This window comes from Nelumbo lutea, chromosome 1, assembly GCF_056320005.1.
Source record: "Nelumbo lutea isolate HS-2025 chromosome 1, American lotus-T2T, whole genome shotgun sequence".
Taxonomy (NCBI): Eukaryota; Viridiplantae; Streptophyta; class Magnoliopsida; order Proteales; family Nelumbonaceae; genus Nelumbo; species Nelumbo lutea.
Genome location: NC_142684.1, coordinates 82,951,551 through 82,963,307, shown reverse-complemented (window position 1 = coordinate 82,963,307; position 11,757 = coordinate 82,951,551). Strand labels below are relative to the sequence as shown.

Below are 11,757 nucleotides of genomic sequence, written 5' to 3'. Positions count from 1 at the left end.
CAGCTATTGTAAGCTTGTGCCTATTTTTTTTCTCTTAATGAAATTTTATTACCAAAAAAAAGGGGTGTTTCTATATTTTGGATCATGGGGAGGAATGACTTAAATGCTCCCTAACATTTATACAACAACTAATTTAGGAGGTATTGAAGTCAACTAACATATAACCCCCAAAATAACTAAAGTACCCCTCCTAACAGCCATAAAAAACTAGTTTTGGAGGGTATTTTGGTTAAATTAATCCCCTCAATTCCTATAAATACCCCTACTCCCCCTCATTCTCACGACAACAACTCTCATACTCTAACATTCTATTGCTTTCTACAATCTACATACTCTCATATTCTTAATTCTTTTAATTTTCTTTTTTTTTTGAGCCCCAAAATTTACTCCCGGTGGAAGGGGTGGCCACTGCAACTTTATTGATATGCAGAAAACCTTGGAGGGGGGACATGAAGCCTTACCCCTCGCTCTATACAAAGGAAGCCTAGCTCATATAAACATAAAGTGTCCAAGCAACCTAAAATCAACGAATTCTCAAAAAGAAAAGACCTAGACCATTTGCTATAATCAAGTTCTGTACGTGTGAAGGAAGAATATTTGTGCAATTATAAACAATTTTCTGAGACGCTAAGCAACCAAACTTCACAAGAGCATTCGCCGGTTTGGTTGCTTAGCCTCTCTGTAAATATGAACAAAAAAGAAATCCAATCTATTTCTAAGCTCCTGTACCTGAAACAACCAAAACCAAAATTTCTAAGGGGTTGTACAAGTATCATTGAGAATATCAATCAAAAGTTTGGAGTTTGATTCTACCATAATCTTATCTAAGTTAAGTGCAGCCGCCAGGTGTAAGCCATCCAATAAAGCCATAGCCTTTGCAACTAAATTGGAGTCCGAACCATAAGTGTTAGAGAAAGCCTTATAAAACCATTTCTTCCATCTTTAATGATACCTCCTCCATTGCATGGGCCAGGATTTCCTTTAGAAGAACCATCAACATTCAATTTAAAGTATCTCTCCGGAACTGCCAATAAATGCACCACCTTGATGTACCTGCTCTTAATTGGGTGAACCCGCAACCCAAACCCTGTAAGGAAAGTTGTTGAGTAAAACTCACCTTATGGGTGAGATTTAGAGGAGAGGATTCTTTCTTTCCAGATTTCCCAGACTGCAAAACAAGCAATCAGCCCTATTGTAACAGTCCATTAGTTCTTTTTTAAAACTGCTAAAAACCAAATAGAGAGAAGCTCCTTAATACTCTCATTACTCCTAAAAGGGAGCCTAAGCAATCTGCTAAAGAAAAGCCAAACTTTCTGAGCTAGGCATCTATGCACTAACAAATGGTTGAGTGATCACGGTAACAGATACATCTGGATACAAAAGGGACCTCCAACTCCTTTATATCAGATTCCACCCCTACCTTCACCACCATAAGTTTCTAGACAAAGAAGCTTATCTTGGTGGGCATTAAAGCATTCCAAACTACTTTGTCCATTCCACCGTAGGATGAGCAGTCTTATAGAAGGACCAAGCCGTTTTTGTAGAGAAATCCCCTTTTGGTTTAGGAAGCCATACTATCTTGTCTTGGAGAAAGTTCTTTTAATTTTCTCAATTTTATTTTTTGTTCCAATTTCCAAGCAAGTTTCAACATGGAGGAGCTTACTTCAGCCTTCAAGTGCCTTAAGTATGCAAATTAAATGCTTCAATTTGGGAACCTGGGAGGCTTCTCTAAGGCTTAAGTGGTTGAATGAAGGATATCAATGGTTTGACCGAGTAAGTAGTAGATCAAATAAATTTTAATTTACATTACAATGGTCAGCTCTTCCTAAAATCCTTTTCCTTTTCTTGATGAAGCTTAATCTCAATATAACAACACCAAAAATATTGGTGTCAGCAACACTAATGTTGCTCCAAATATGGCTTTGCCAATTTGTGCTACTACCCATATTGTTAAGCCTCACACAGGTAAGCAAAGGACTAGTGATGTCTGGGCCATGTTTGAGATTGAGGAAACCCATGGAAAGAGAAGAGCAATCTGCAATACATGCATATACGATTTGAGTTGCCACGGTAGTGGTGGTATTAGCCATTTGTCCATACACATGGCATCTCACTTTTAATAGGGAGATGGCGACTCAAATCAAATGCAGATTTCTAGTGGGACATTTGGCGATTTCTTATATTCCCAAGAGAAAATGAGGCAAGAATTAGCCAAATACGTTTTACATGCTGAGTAACCCTTTATTTTTTCTGAAGATTCTAGGTTAGAAAATGTTTTGCAACATGCCAGTAATCCTCAATTTAGGAAAGTTTATAGGAATACATCTAGAAATGATGCTTTAAAAAATTTTCAGGTATATAAACAAGATTTAATTTCAAAACTTTCTAATTTAGATTCTAAAATTTCTCTTGCATTTGATATATCATTGCACATTTTATTGATCAAGAATGGAATTTGCAAAAAAGAATTTTTAGTTTTACTAGACTAGAATGGCCACATACTAACACTGCAACTTTTGGTAGTATTTTAAATATTTTATATGAATATAAATTTGAAAATATTTTTCTATTACTTTTGATAATGCTAGCAATAATGGTTCTGCAATAAATATGTTAAAAAGACAATTAAAACCAAAATTTAATGGAAAAATATTTCATATTAGGTGGGTGCATGTCACATATTAAATTTATGTATATAGGATGCATTAGAACTTATTTCACCCTATATTAATAAAGTTAGAAATTGTATTATGTGTATTCGAACTTCAGGGTTAGAAGATAAGAATTTTAAATTTTATGTCACCAATATGGAATAAAATATAAAAGATTTGTATTAGATGTACAACATAGGTGAAATTCAACATATTTTATGCTAGAAAGTTGTATATCCTATATTCCTATAGGAAATATTCTATTGTATAAAAGATATTTTACAAACTTTTTTATGTTGCAACTAATTTATTTTCAAGAGTTTATTATCCTACTTCATGTGTACTAGTTAATTAAGTGTTTACAATTAGTGGTGTTTTTCAAAATATAGAAATATTCTATAGTTTTAGTCAATTATTGAAATTATGGAAATAAAATTTAAAAAATATTGAGAAAATATTTCTCCTTTATATTCTTTAGAAGCTTCACTTGATCTTTATCATACAAATATGATAACTTAAATTGGAACAAAAAAAGATGAAGTTAATAATTTATTATTTTAAATGTATGGAATGTATGCATCTCAATGTTCAATAGGAAATAAAAGATGTTTAACAACCACACCATGTGAAAGTGGTGGTGGAAATAAAATTTGATCAATAATATTTAGTGGAAGACAACAATCAACTACCGACTCTTCATCAAGTTCATCATTTAATGAACTTCAATTTTATTTACAACAATCATGTCTAACTACCTCAACTCACAGGAAGTAGACAAAGTCGATATTTTAGCTTAGTGGAGAGAAAATTATCTAATTCTTTCAACCATGGCACGTGATGTACTAACCCCTATAGAAGTGGAACTTAAAAAAAATGTTGAGTTCAACATTTTTAATACTTTGTAATATTTTGTTTGAGAATTATTTATAATATTTTCCAATGATCCAATCAAATTGTCATTTTTATCTTCAATTTTATCATTTTATTAATTTAAATCCATTGCATTATTTTTCCAATGTATTTTTATTTTTTGTACACATTAAATTTGAAGTGAAATAAAATTTTCACAATTTTCCAACTTATTATCTATTATTCATGTTAATTTTTTTTGTTATTATATGTTTTTTGTTTTTTTTTTCTAATTTTTCTTAGTTTAAGAAAATTGAAAAATAAAAACAAAGGTCCAACTGGCCGTGGCCCAGTTCCTTAGGTCCGATATGGTTGGGAACCAGGCCATGGGTAGTGCAGGACTTGACTTGGGAGGGGGACTAGGCTGCCTAAGCATGACCTGCTAAGACCCGAGGCCTAGCACGACATGGATGGCATCTAGGCTGCCTTAATTTGTGTTGTGCCAGCCTGCCATGACCCACATTACAAGTTTATTCATGGGTTGGGGGATATGGGTAGTCACATGAAAGAATGATAAGGTCCGATATATGTCTTGTACAAGATGGTGAAATTTTTAGTTTGGGAAAAAAAGCTAAAATTATAAAATCTAGCATTGTAGGTTTAAGTAGACCTGGCAATTGGGTTGGGTCAAGACAACTCGTGTTGATTTTGGGTCAGTTTGAATTTCAGGTTGTGTTGTCAAATGCTAGACCCTAACCTTAAATGTCCGAGTTAGGGTTGACCCATGGGTCAATTTGGTCATCCCAAAAAAATAACTGAAATTAAAAAAAATATATAAAGAAAAAAATACATGAAAATGCCAAAATTAAAGGAATTAACTTTAAGATTCCAAAAATAAAATAAAAAAAATTTGAATATTTAACAATTCAAAGAGTAAACAATGAAGAGTCAAGACTAAATAGTAAAAGGTAAAGAGTGGAAACTTTTAATAATGCATAAATAGTCCCAATCAGACCTGACAATCCAGTCAGCAGATTGACCCATGACCCAACCCAACCCAACCCTATTTTATTCGGGTTGAGTCGGGTTAGGTCATTCTCACATTCAAGTAACTAAATATGAGACCCTAACCCTGTTTTTTGAGGTTGGGTCAACTTTTTGCCAGGTCTAGGTTTAAGTAAGTATTATATATAAATTATATATAATATTTAAATATTTTATATATTATATATAAAAATTAAATAATTAGTTGAACTTGGATATTTATTGGATTGAATCAAGTCATATCCGAATTCAATCAATTATGATATTTGAATTATCTAAATTCAATTCGATTATGTCGAATCTTAAATTCGAAATTGGATTTTTAAATACCATTAGTTTACACCTCTATATGTATAATTCATACATAAAAAAATATTAAAATATATTTTTTTTTTATGTATTTATACCTCATTGATGGTATTTTGAACTTTAGATTTAGTATCATTCCTGAATTTGATGTTTGTATGAATTTTTATTGTGTATTCATCCTTATCTTAATCTTTTTATTGATTGTATGCATGTATTTTCAAAGTATATTCTGATTTGACTTTTTAAAATTGATTTCTGTTTCCAATATAGATACTTGTGAACTTCGATAACATTTTGGCTGTATTATCAAAACCAAACAGTTGGAAATTAATGATAAAAAATCTAACAAAGTGTTACAGAACGGCCACCGTAGAAAGAGTCACAATATTAGGTGCACATCCACATATCAAAGTTATGGTCTTTGGATTTTAGGTCAGGCAGCACAAATGGAGTTACTGGGGCTGAATAATACCACTTTTTAGGAGTATATACCAAAAACTCCAAATCTCCTCCCTCAGAAAAGATTTAACATATTTGGCAACCATAGGAGCTCCCCCTGTTACCCTTTTTTTAGTGTCTAAAACCAACAAACTTCAAGTCTACATGAATCTGCAGTTTTCTTTTTTTCCTTTTTTTTTTTCTTTTTTAACCAACAACAGCCTTCAAAACAGCTCAGGTTCTAGCCTCCACAGCATGCTTTAACAAGAGGGGACCTCATACGGTTACAAACTTACAACAAACAAACCAGAGTCAGACCTTACCAAACATCCATAGAAACCCCTATGACCAAGACTCAGACCACCATCACAATTATAACTTTTAAAAATCCGGTAGCTAGAGGTGGATATACCCCAACCATCAGACCTAATCCCTCATTCTGAAAAATAATCATATTTCTAGCCTACCCAGATACCGGAGAGATTCTGAAGAGACAAACGAAGCTCAGGAATTGAATACCCATCATGAAGATTGGGAATTCACATGCCCAAATGGGAGCAAAAGCCCTGGCCACTTGACAAGACCAGAAAAGATAATTCAGACTTCCATTTCCAGATCTTAGATATGTCTATGTATCAACTAACATTTTGCTGGGAATATACCGACACACAGTGATAAAGCGAGAAATCGACTATTGTCAATAAGATTGTGTTAGTAGGAAGAGAAAAGGCAAAAGTTTCTGATACTCCATGGCCAACTAGTGTTGATCGTCACCTGTTAAAATGTTGTTCATCCTTTTATAAGGCCACCTATTGAATCATTAAGATTGATAATTTGATATGATATGATACGTCTTAATTCCCCTTTCTAGGATCCTACGAGGGAAACCATGCTTCATTACCACTCCAAATCCTCCACGAAATAGCTATCTATCTTTGATTAAATCAATCATCGGTTCTTATAAATAAAATCTGGTAGTGGTAAAGGTTGTTGGTCAACTAGTGGGGCCCTGCTTTAGTGTAGTGAGTGGTGAATCCACTAACTGCATAGACTTTGGCAACAGCAATTAGGCCCTGTTTGGTTCACTAGAATATGGGTCTAGAATCAGAATTGAAATGGGTCATTCTTATTCCAACTGTTTTGTTGGGTGGAATTGGAATCTCATTCTTATTCCTGCTGGAATGGTATTCTCCCATTTGAAGGAATGGCTATTCTTTACCCCTCATTTAGGAATGAAATCCATTCCTGCTGATTCTAATTCCCATTCACATTTCTGTCTGAACCAAATAGACTATTGAAATTGATCATTTATTCTCATTCTGATTCAAACTGCAAACCAAACGGACCCTTAAATCAGATAAACATGCAAAACACAAGCTTGATGTTGGTATCATGTAGAGAAGTCATCTTTTTTGGATTGAGTCGTAGTCTGTAGATTTCCACAAAATTCTTCGTCCACAACTATTTGTTTCATAGCTTTTGTCCTAAATCCTAATAGCCACTCTCTATCTAAGTTCGGTAATTCACAGAAATGTGAATGGGAATTCCTTTCAAGAGTAAATTGCTACAACCTCCTCTGAAGTTTGGTAATTGCAATCACCTTTTATGAATTTTCCGATACAATTACAAGTAAACCCCCTTTGTTAGAAGACGAGAGGAATAAAAATGTCCATAGTAGCCATGCAGTTACTATTGAGATTGGTTTCCACAGAAAAAAAACAATACGAACTGTTTGAATAATAAAAAAAAAACGATATTTTAAAATTACAGCTTTACCTTTGAGCAATTTATATGAAAGACAAACTTAGAAAATAAATCAAATTCAGAAAAGAGATAAGAAAGGTTGGGGGTAACAAATGATATGAAGATAAAAAATAGAAAAATAAACATTTTGATCAAAAGTAACAGCATGCATATTTTGAACAGTTTTATGTCTCTTGTTAGAGAATTCTAATAAAAAGATTTTCTTACAACTGAGTTAAAAAGTTCAGAGTAAATGATTGAAATTATCAAACTTCAGAAAAGGTTTTAGCAACAGTCAGAAACTTTAGTGGAAGGTTTTAGCAACAGTCAGAAACTTTAGTGGAGATTTCTGCAATTTACCTTTTTTTAGTGAAATCCTTCACTTCACCCTTTTTTCTTCTTTTGGGACAATTTCACATTATTTAAATGGGTCAGGTTTGGCATACGTTCCCAATCTGAAATAACTTAAATCTTTAATTTGAACTAGAACCCATTCAAAATCCATCCCAAATGATACTCTCATACTCAGCCAAAGCTACAGATTTGGTGCGGGTCAACCTAAACCCTAGAACTCTATTTAGAGTTGACCCGACCATAACCCGATAGAGTCGGGTCCCAGAGTAGACTAAACCAGCTGCATCGTGAAGGAACGCGGTATTAAAATTTAAAAGAGAAGAAGCCGGAAAAGACTTCCAAGCTTTACCGGTGAATCGTTGCGACCATCCTCCCGATAAAACAAGGTCGCCTCTAATGATCCAATTCCGGCCACAGGGAAGAGGGAAGAAGAAGATCACTTATCACTAACGTATTTTGAATTTAAAACCAAAGAGATTTGAGGAATTGTGTCAAGTGTCAAATGTTTCAACCTAAACCCTAGAACTCTATTTAGAGTTGACCCGACCATAACCCGATAGAGTCGGGTCCCAGAGTAGACTAAACCAGCTGCATCGTGAAGGAACGCGGTATTAAAATTTAAAAGAGAAGAAGCCGGAAAAGACTTCCAAGCTTTACCGGTGAATCGTTGCGACCATCCTCCCGATAAAACAAGGTCGCCTCTAATGATCCAATTCCGGCCACAGGGAAGAGGGAAGAAGAAGATCACTTATCACTAACGTATTTTGAATTTAAAACCAAAGAGATTTGAGGAATTGTGTCAAGTGTCAAATGTTTTGTTGGGCAGTTGCAAAAAATTTGCTGCGACTATGATCGCAGCACATGTGAGCTCCACGGTGGTCGGTGATGGTGGATAAGATAACGAAGTCTGCCACCGCCCATTAAAACCCTAAACGCTCAACAGTCGAATACTATAACTCATTATGTCAAAATAATAAACAAAGAGTTACTTCGTGTTTGTCGTTCGCCTAGCAAGCTAGCTGCGCCCATCAAAAAGCAGACTAGCTGGTCCCTACAACTCCATTTAGACAACGCCAAGAAAGTCCAATATGGCTACCACACCACCGTTTATTGGTAGGGAATTCTCTTCCTCAGCTAATTGCAAGGAAGCATGCTGTTTTTGTCCAGTAGCTCTTGGGATGCACTGCTACTTTGCTCCTGTTTTCTACGTTCCCTTTTCCTTAGGCTGCAGCCTAATTCTCAAAACACACACACACACAGACTGATCCTCTGCGAATAGATATAGAAATTCTCACCTATTGTTTCTCCTCCTTGTAAGGTGAAAATTTTGTTTCCACTCCCTTTTGATTTGTTTTGATTTTGATGTAAATGATCACTACAGAAACAAAGTTTTCAGTATAAAAAAAAGAAAGAAAATTTGCTCATTTTAGTTGAAAGTTTGAAACAAATGGAGTCTATTTTCTGTTCAGCGGGGTTCTGCTTAACAAATCAAAATTCTTTGGAAGGAACCTGCATGCATCAATGAATGCTATCTTGAGAAATATACCAGAGTCCAGACTGCTACCACTACAAGGTGCTTCTTACCCTGTTAGCACCAAACTGAGATTATGATGATGGGAGTTTACTGTTTGGACAAGGCATCAATTAGTTTTAAGCTCTTGATGACAAAATTTCCATAGAATTGCCATTTACTTTAGCATCTCTTTCTATTATTTCCTACCAGTCCTAACCCTAGTTCTACAACTCCACTGGGATTTATTAAACCATGGGTTGAGTTGAGGATCACATGGGCAGGAAGAGGAGAAAGTACACCAAGAAACCAATGACTCAATGCCCTTAAAAGTGATTCATCATTCAAAGGTTGATAAACTGCATTCATTGAATGGATTTTATCACATGATAGGAGATATTTTCTACTTTAAATATCTCATCAATTGATATTAAAGGAACACTTGTCTTATTACTTGAATTAGAAATCATGAACATATGTGATAGATTGTTTAATTGCAGGAAGGAAAAGGAGCAGCAGATTCCACTCCTCATTGACTAGCATAACTGACAAAGCTGAAAGACCAGACGGAAGTGCAAAAACCAGAGGGAAACTGAATTTCAATCTTCAGGTCCAAGTAGAATAGCGGGTTGCCAACTTCTGGCTTGTCCCGTCAACATAACTGTTCATCTAGAAAACTACACACACACAAAATCGATATGATAAGGGGAGACTCGTCTGAAGTGATAGCGAGAGTAGCTATTAATCAGTGCAAATTAAAATTTTCCAAGCAAACGATCCGTAAATGAGTTGCTGACTTCCAAGGCTTCAAACCCTAAAACTTACAAATTAAAATCACAGAGTTCTATGAGAGTATCCGGGTGCAAGTTTCGAAAGTAAATGTATCGTTGGAAATCATCAAGTGGAAGATCGAGCAGGTAACAGGTAGGTAAGGTAGGAGAGAGCAGCATGAACGTGCCAGAAGCATACATTTTAGCAAAAGAACCAGGATGCACCAACATCTGGACTGATCAAAGACTACTACTTCAATATTGCAAAAGAGACATTAGACGACTGATATTTGAAGAAGTAATGAGCTAACTTGCTCATATCAGCCATCATTAGCTTGGGCCTCATGCTATAAAGGAGAACTGAATTATTTATCTTTCATGGATTTGTGGGATACCCAAAAACAAAAGGTAATGTGTCGACAGTGTCGTCAATTTTGGCGGAAAAGCATATCCACTACAGCAAACTTTTTTTTAATCAATAAGTATTTGAAAGTCAAAAAAAAGTTTGACGAATTGGTCTAAGCAATTTGTGGACGAAGAGAGGCAGGGTGATGGCTCCATTTAATTTCCATCAACTAATAGCAGGCATACACCAAGAACCCTCTTTTCCTTTGTTGTTTTTTTTTCCCGCTAATTAAGCAGAAGGCACCCAACACTTGTTACTTGTTTAACCTCATTTGCTTGTTTATCTGTCCATCATATTACCGATCAAACCAGAGAAAAAGAAAGAACAGAACACAATAGAGCTACAGATAGAAGTTAGCCAAATCCTATATAATCTCGCATACATCCCTCTTGAGATGAGAGAATATCATCTAAGAATACATCCAGAAGCATACTCAGTAATCACTCAACAACTGAACAACTATAGCCACAATAATATAGAATATATATATATATATATATATTAAAAAAGTGTCCATATGCCATCCATCCTTTAAAACACCCTTCTACCATGCTAGAAACAAGAAAGGAAAAACAGAGAACAACAGCTTACCCGGTTTACCGGCAACCGGAAAACCGCCACCGTCGTTCAACATCTAACAGTAAGCAACACATTTCTTCTTGCAGTCGATGGTGCAACCGCCACCACCACCACCAGAACCGTAGTTCTTTCCAGAATGGCTGTAGGAAGTGAAGCACTTAGCGGGACAGGTGAGCTTTTTCTTGTAACAAGGGCCACGATCATTGCACACCACCGTCGGCCTTATGATCCCGCCCTTGGAATAGCCTCCACCTGGACCTCCGAAACCTGCACCGTAACCCCCACCTATGATACCGTTACCCCAACCATTGCCGTTGCCGAATCCAGGTATCCCGAAACCACCACCAGGCCCAAAGAAACCGCCCATCCCATTGTTGTTGCCTCCACCACCCTTGTGATTGTTGGCGTTGCCCTTTCCTCTGGCGTTCGTTAGCTCAGCATGGAGAGTCCCACCGGATTCAGGGCGAACAGCGGCGGAGAGGGTGGCGGTGGCCAGCAAAACCGCTAGGAGAAAAGCGGGTATGGTTCTCATGTCTGGTATTGTGATGTGATGAAGAGACGAGGGAAAGAGAGAGAGAGAGAGTGTAAAAGTGAAGAGGAAAGGGGAAGGGAAGGAGGGGTATTTATTTAATTCAAGTGGTGGTGGGGAGGAAAAAAGCATTTAAGGAGGGGTAGAGTTGGATGACAGTTGAGAGGTGGACTGGGCCTAATGACAGAAGTAGGTTGCATGCAATTATTATGCTCCCTTCCTTCCCCAATCTTGTTATTTTGTTTTTTATTATTATTTTTTTGAAAGCCGGTGCCATACGTATTGTATTGTACACCGTATATACGAATACACTGAGGTGATACCATCAATGGACCGGGTCTAGAACCAGAATCGATCCAACAAGAAATATTAAGGAATCAATTTGGAAGTAGGTAAAGCCAGTTTTCAACCAATAATAAAGGAAACAATAGATAAAAAATCAGAACCGATCCATCAATAGCAGATCATGAAACTAGAACCGGTCCAATCGCTTTGGATCATCGGGTCCGTCGGGTCGGACCAGACCCATTAGTATTGAATTGATGATATGGTAGGTAATGAATGATGATGTCATA

At 36.1% G+C, this 11,757-nt stretch overlaps 1 protein-coding gene across 1 annotated transcript; it reads right to left on the bottom strand.

Annotated features, from left to right (window-relative positions):
* Nucleotides 1–10,415: 10,415 nt before the first annotated feature.
* Nucleotides 10,416–11,282, bottom strand: LOC148875755 (uncharacterized). The gene has a single exon (XM_088965271.1). The coding sequence runs from the start codon at nucleotides 11,183–11,185 to the stop codon at nucleotides 10,709–10,711; it is 477 nt and encodes a 158-aa protein (XP_088821397.1). The 5' UTR covers nucleotides 11,186–11,282; the 3' UTR covers nucleotides 10,416–10,708.
* Between the last annotated feature and the right edge of the window lie 475 nt (nucleotides 11,283–11,757).

Excerpts from the sequence above, each read along its gene's own strand:
- LOC148875755 (XM_088965271.1), bottom strand. The coding sequence starts at position 11,185 with ATGAGAACCATACCCGCTTTTCTCCTAGCGGTTTTGCTGGCCACCGCC.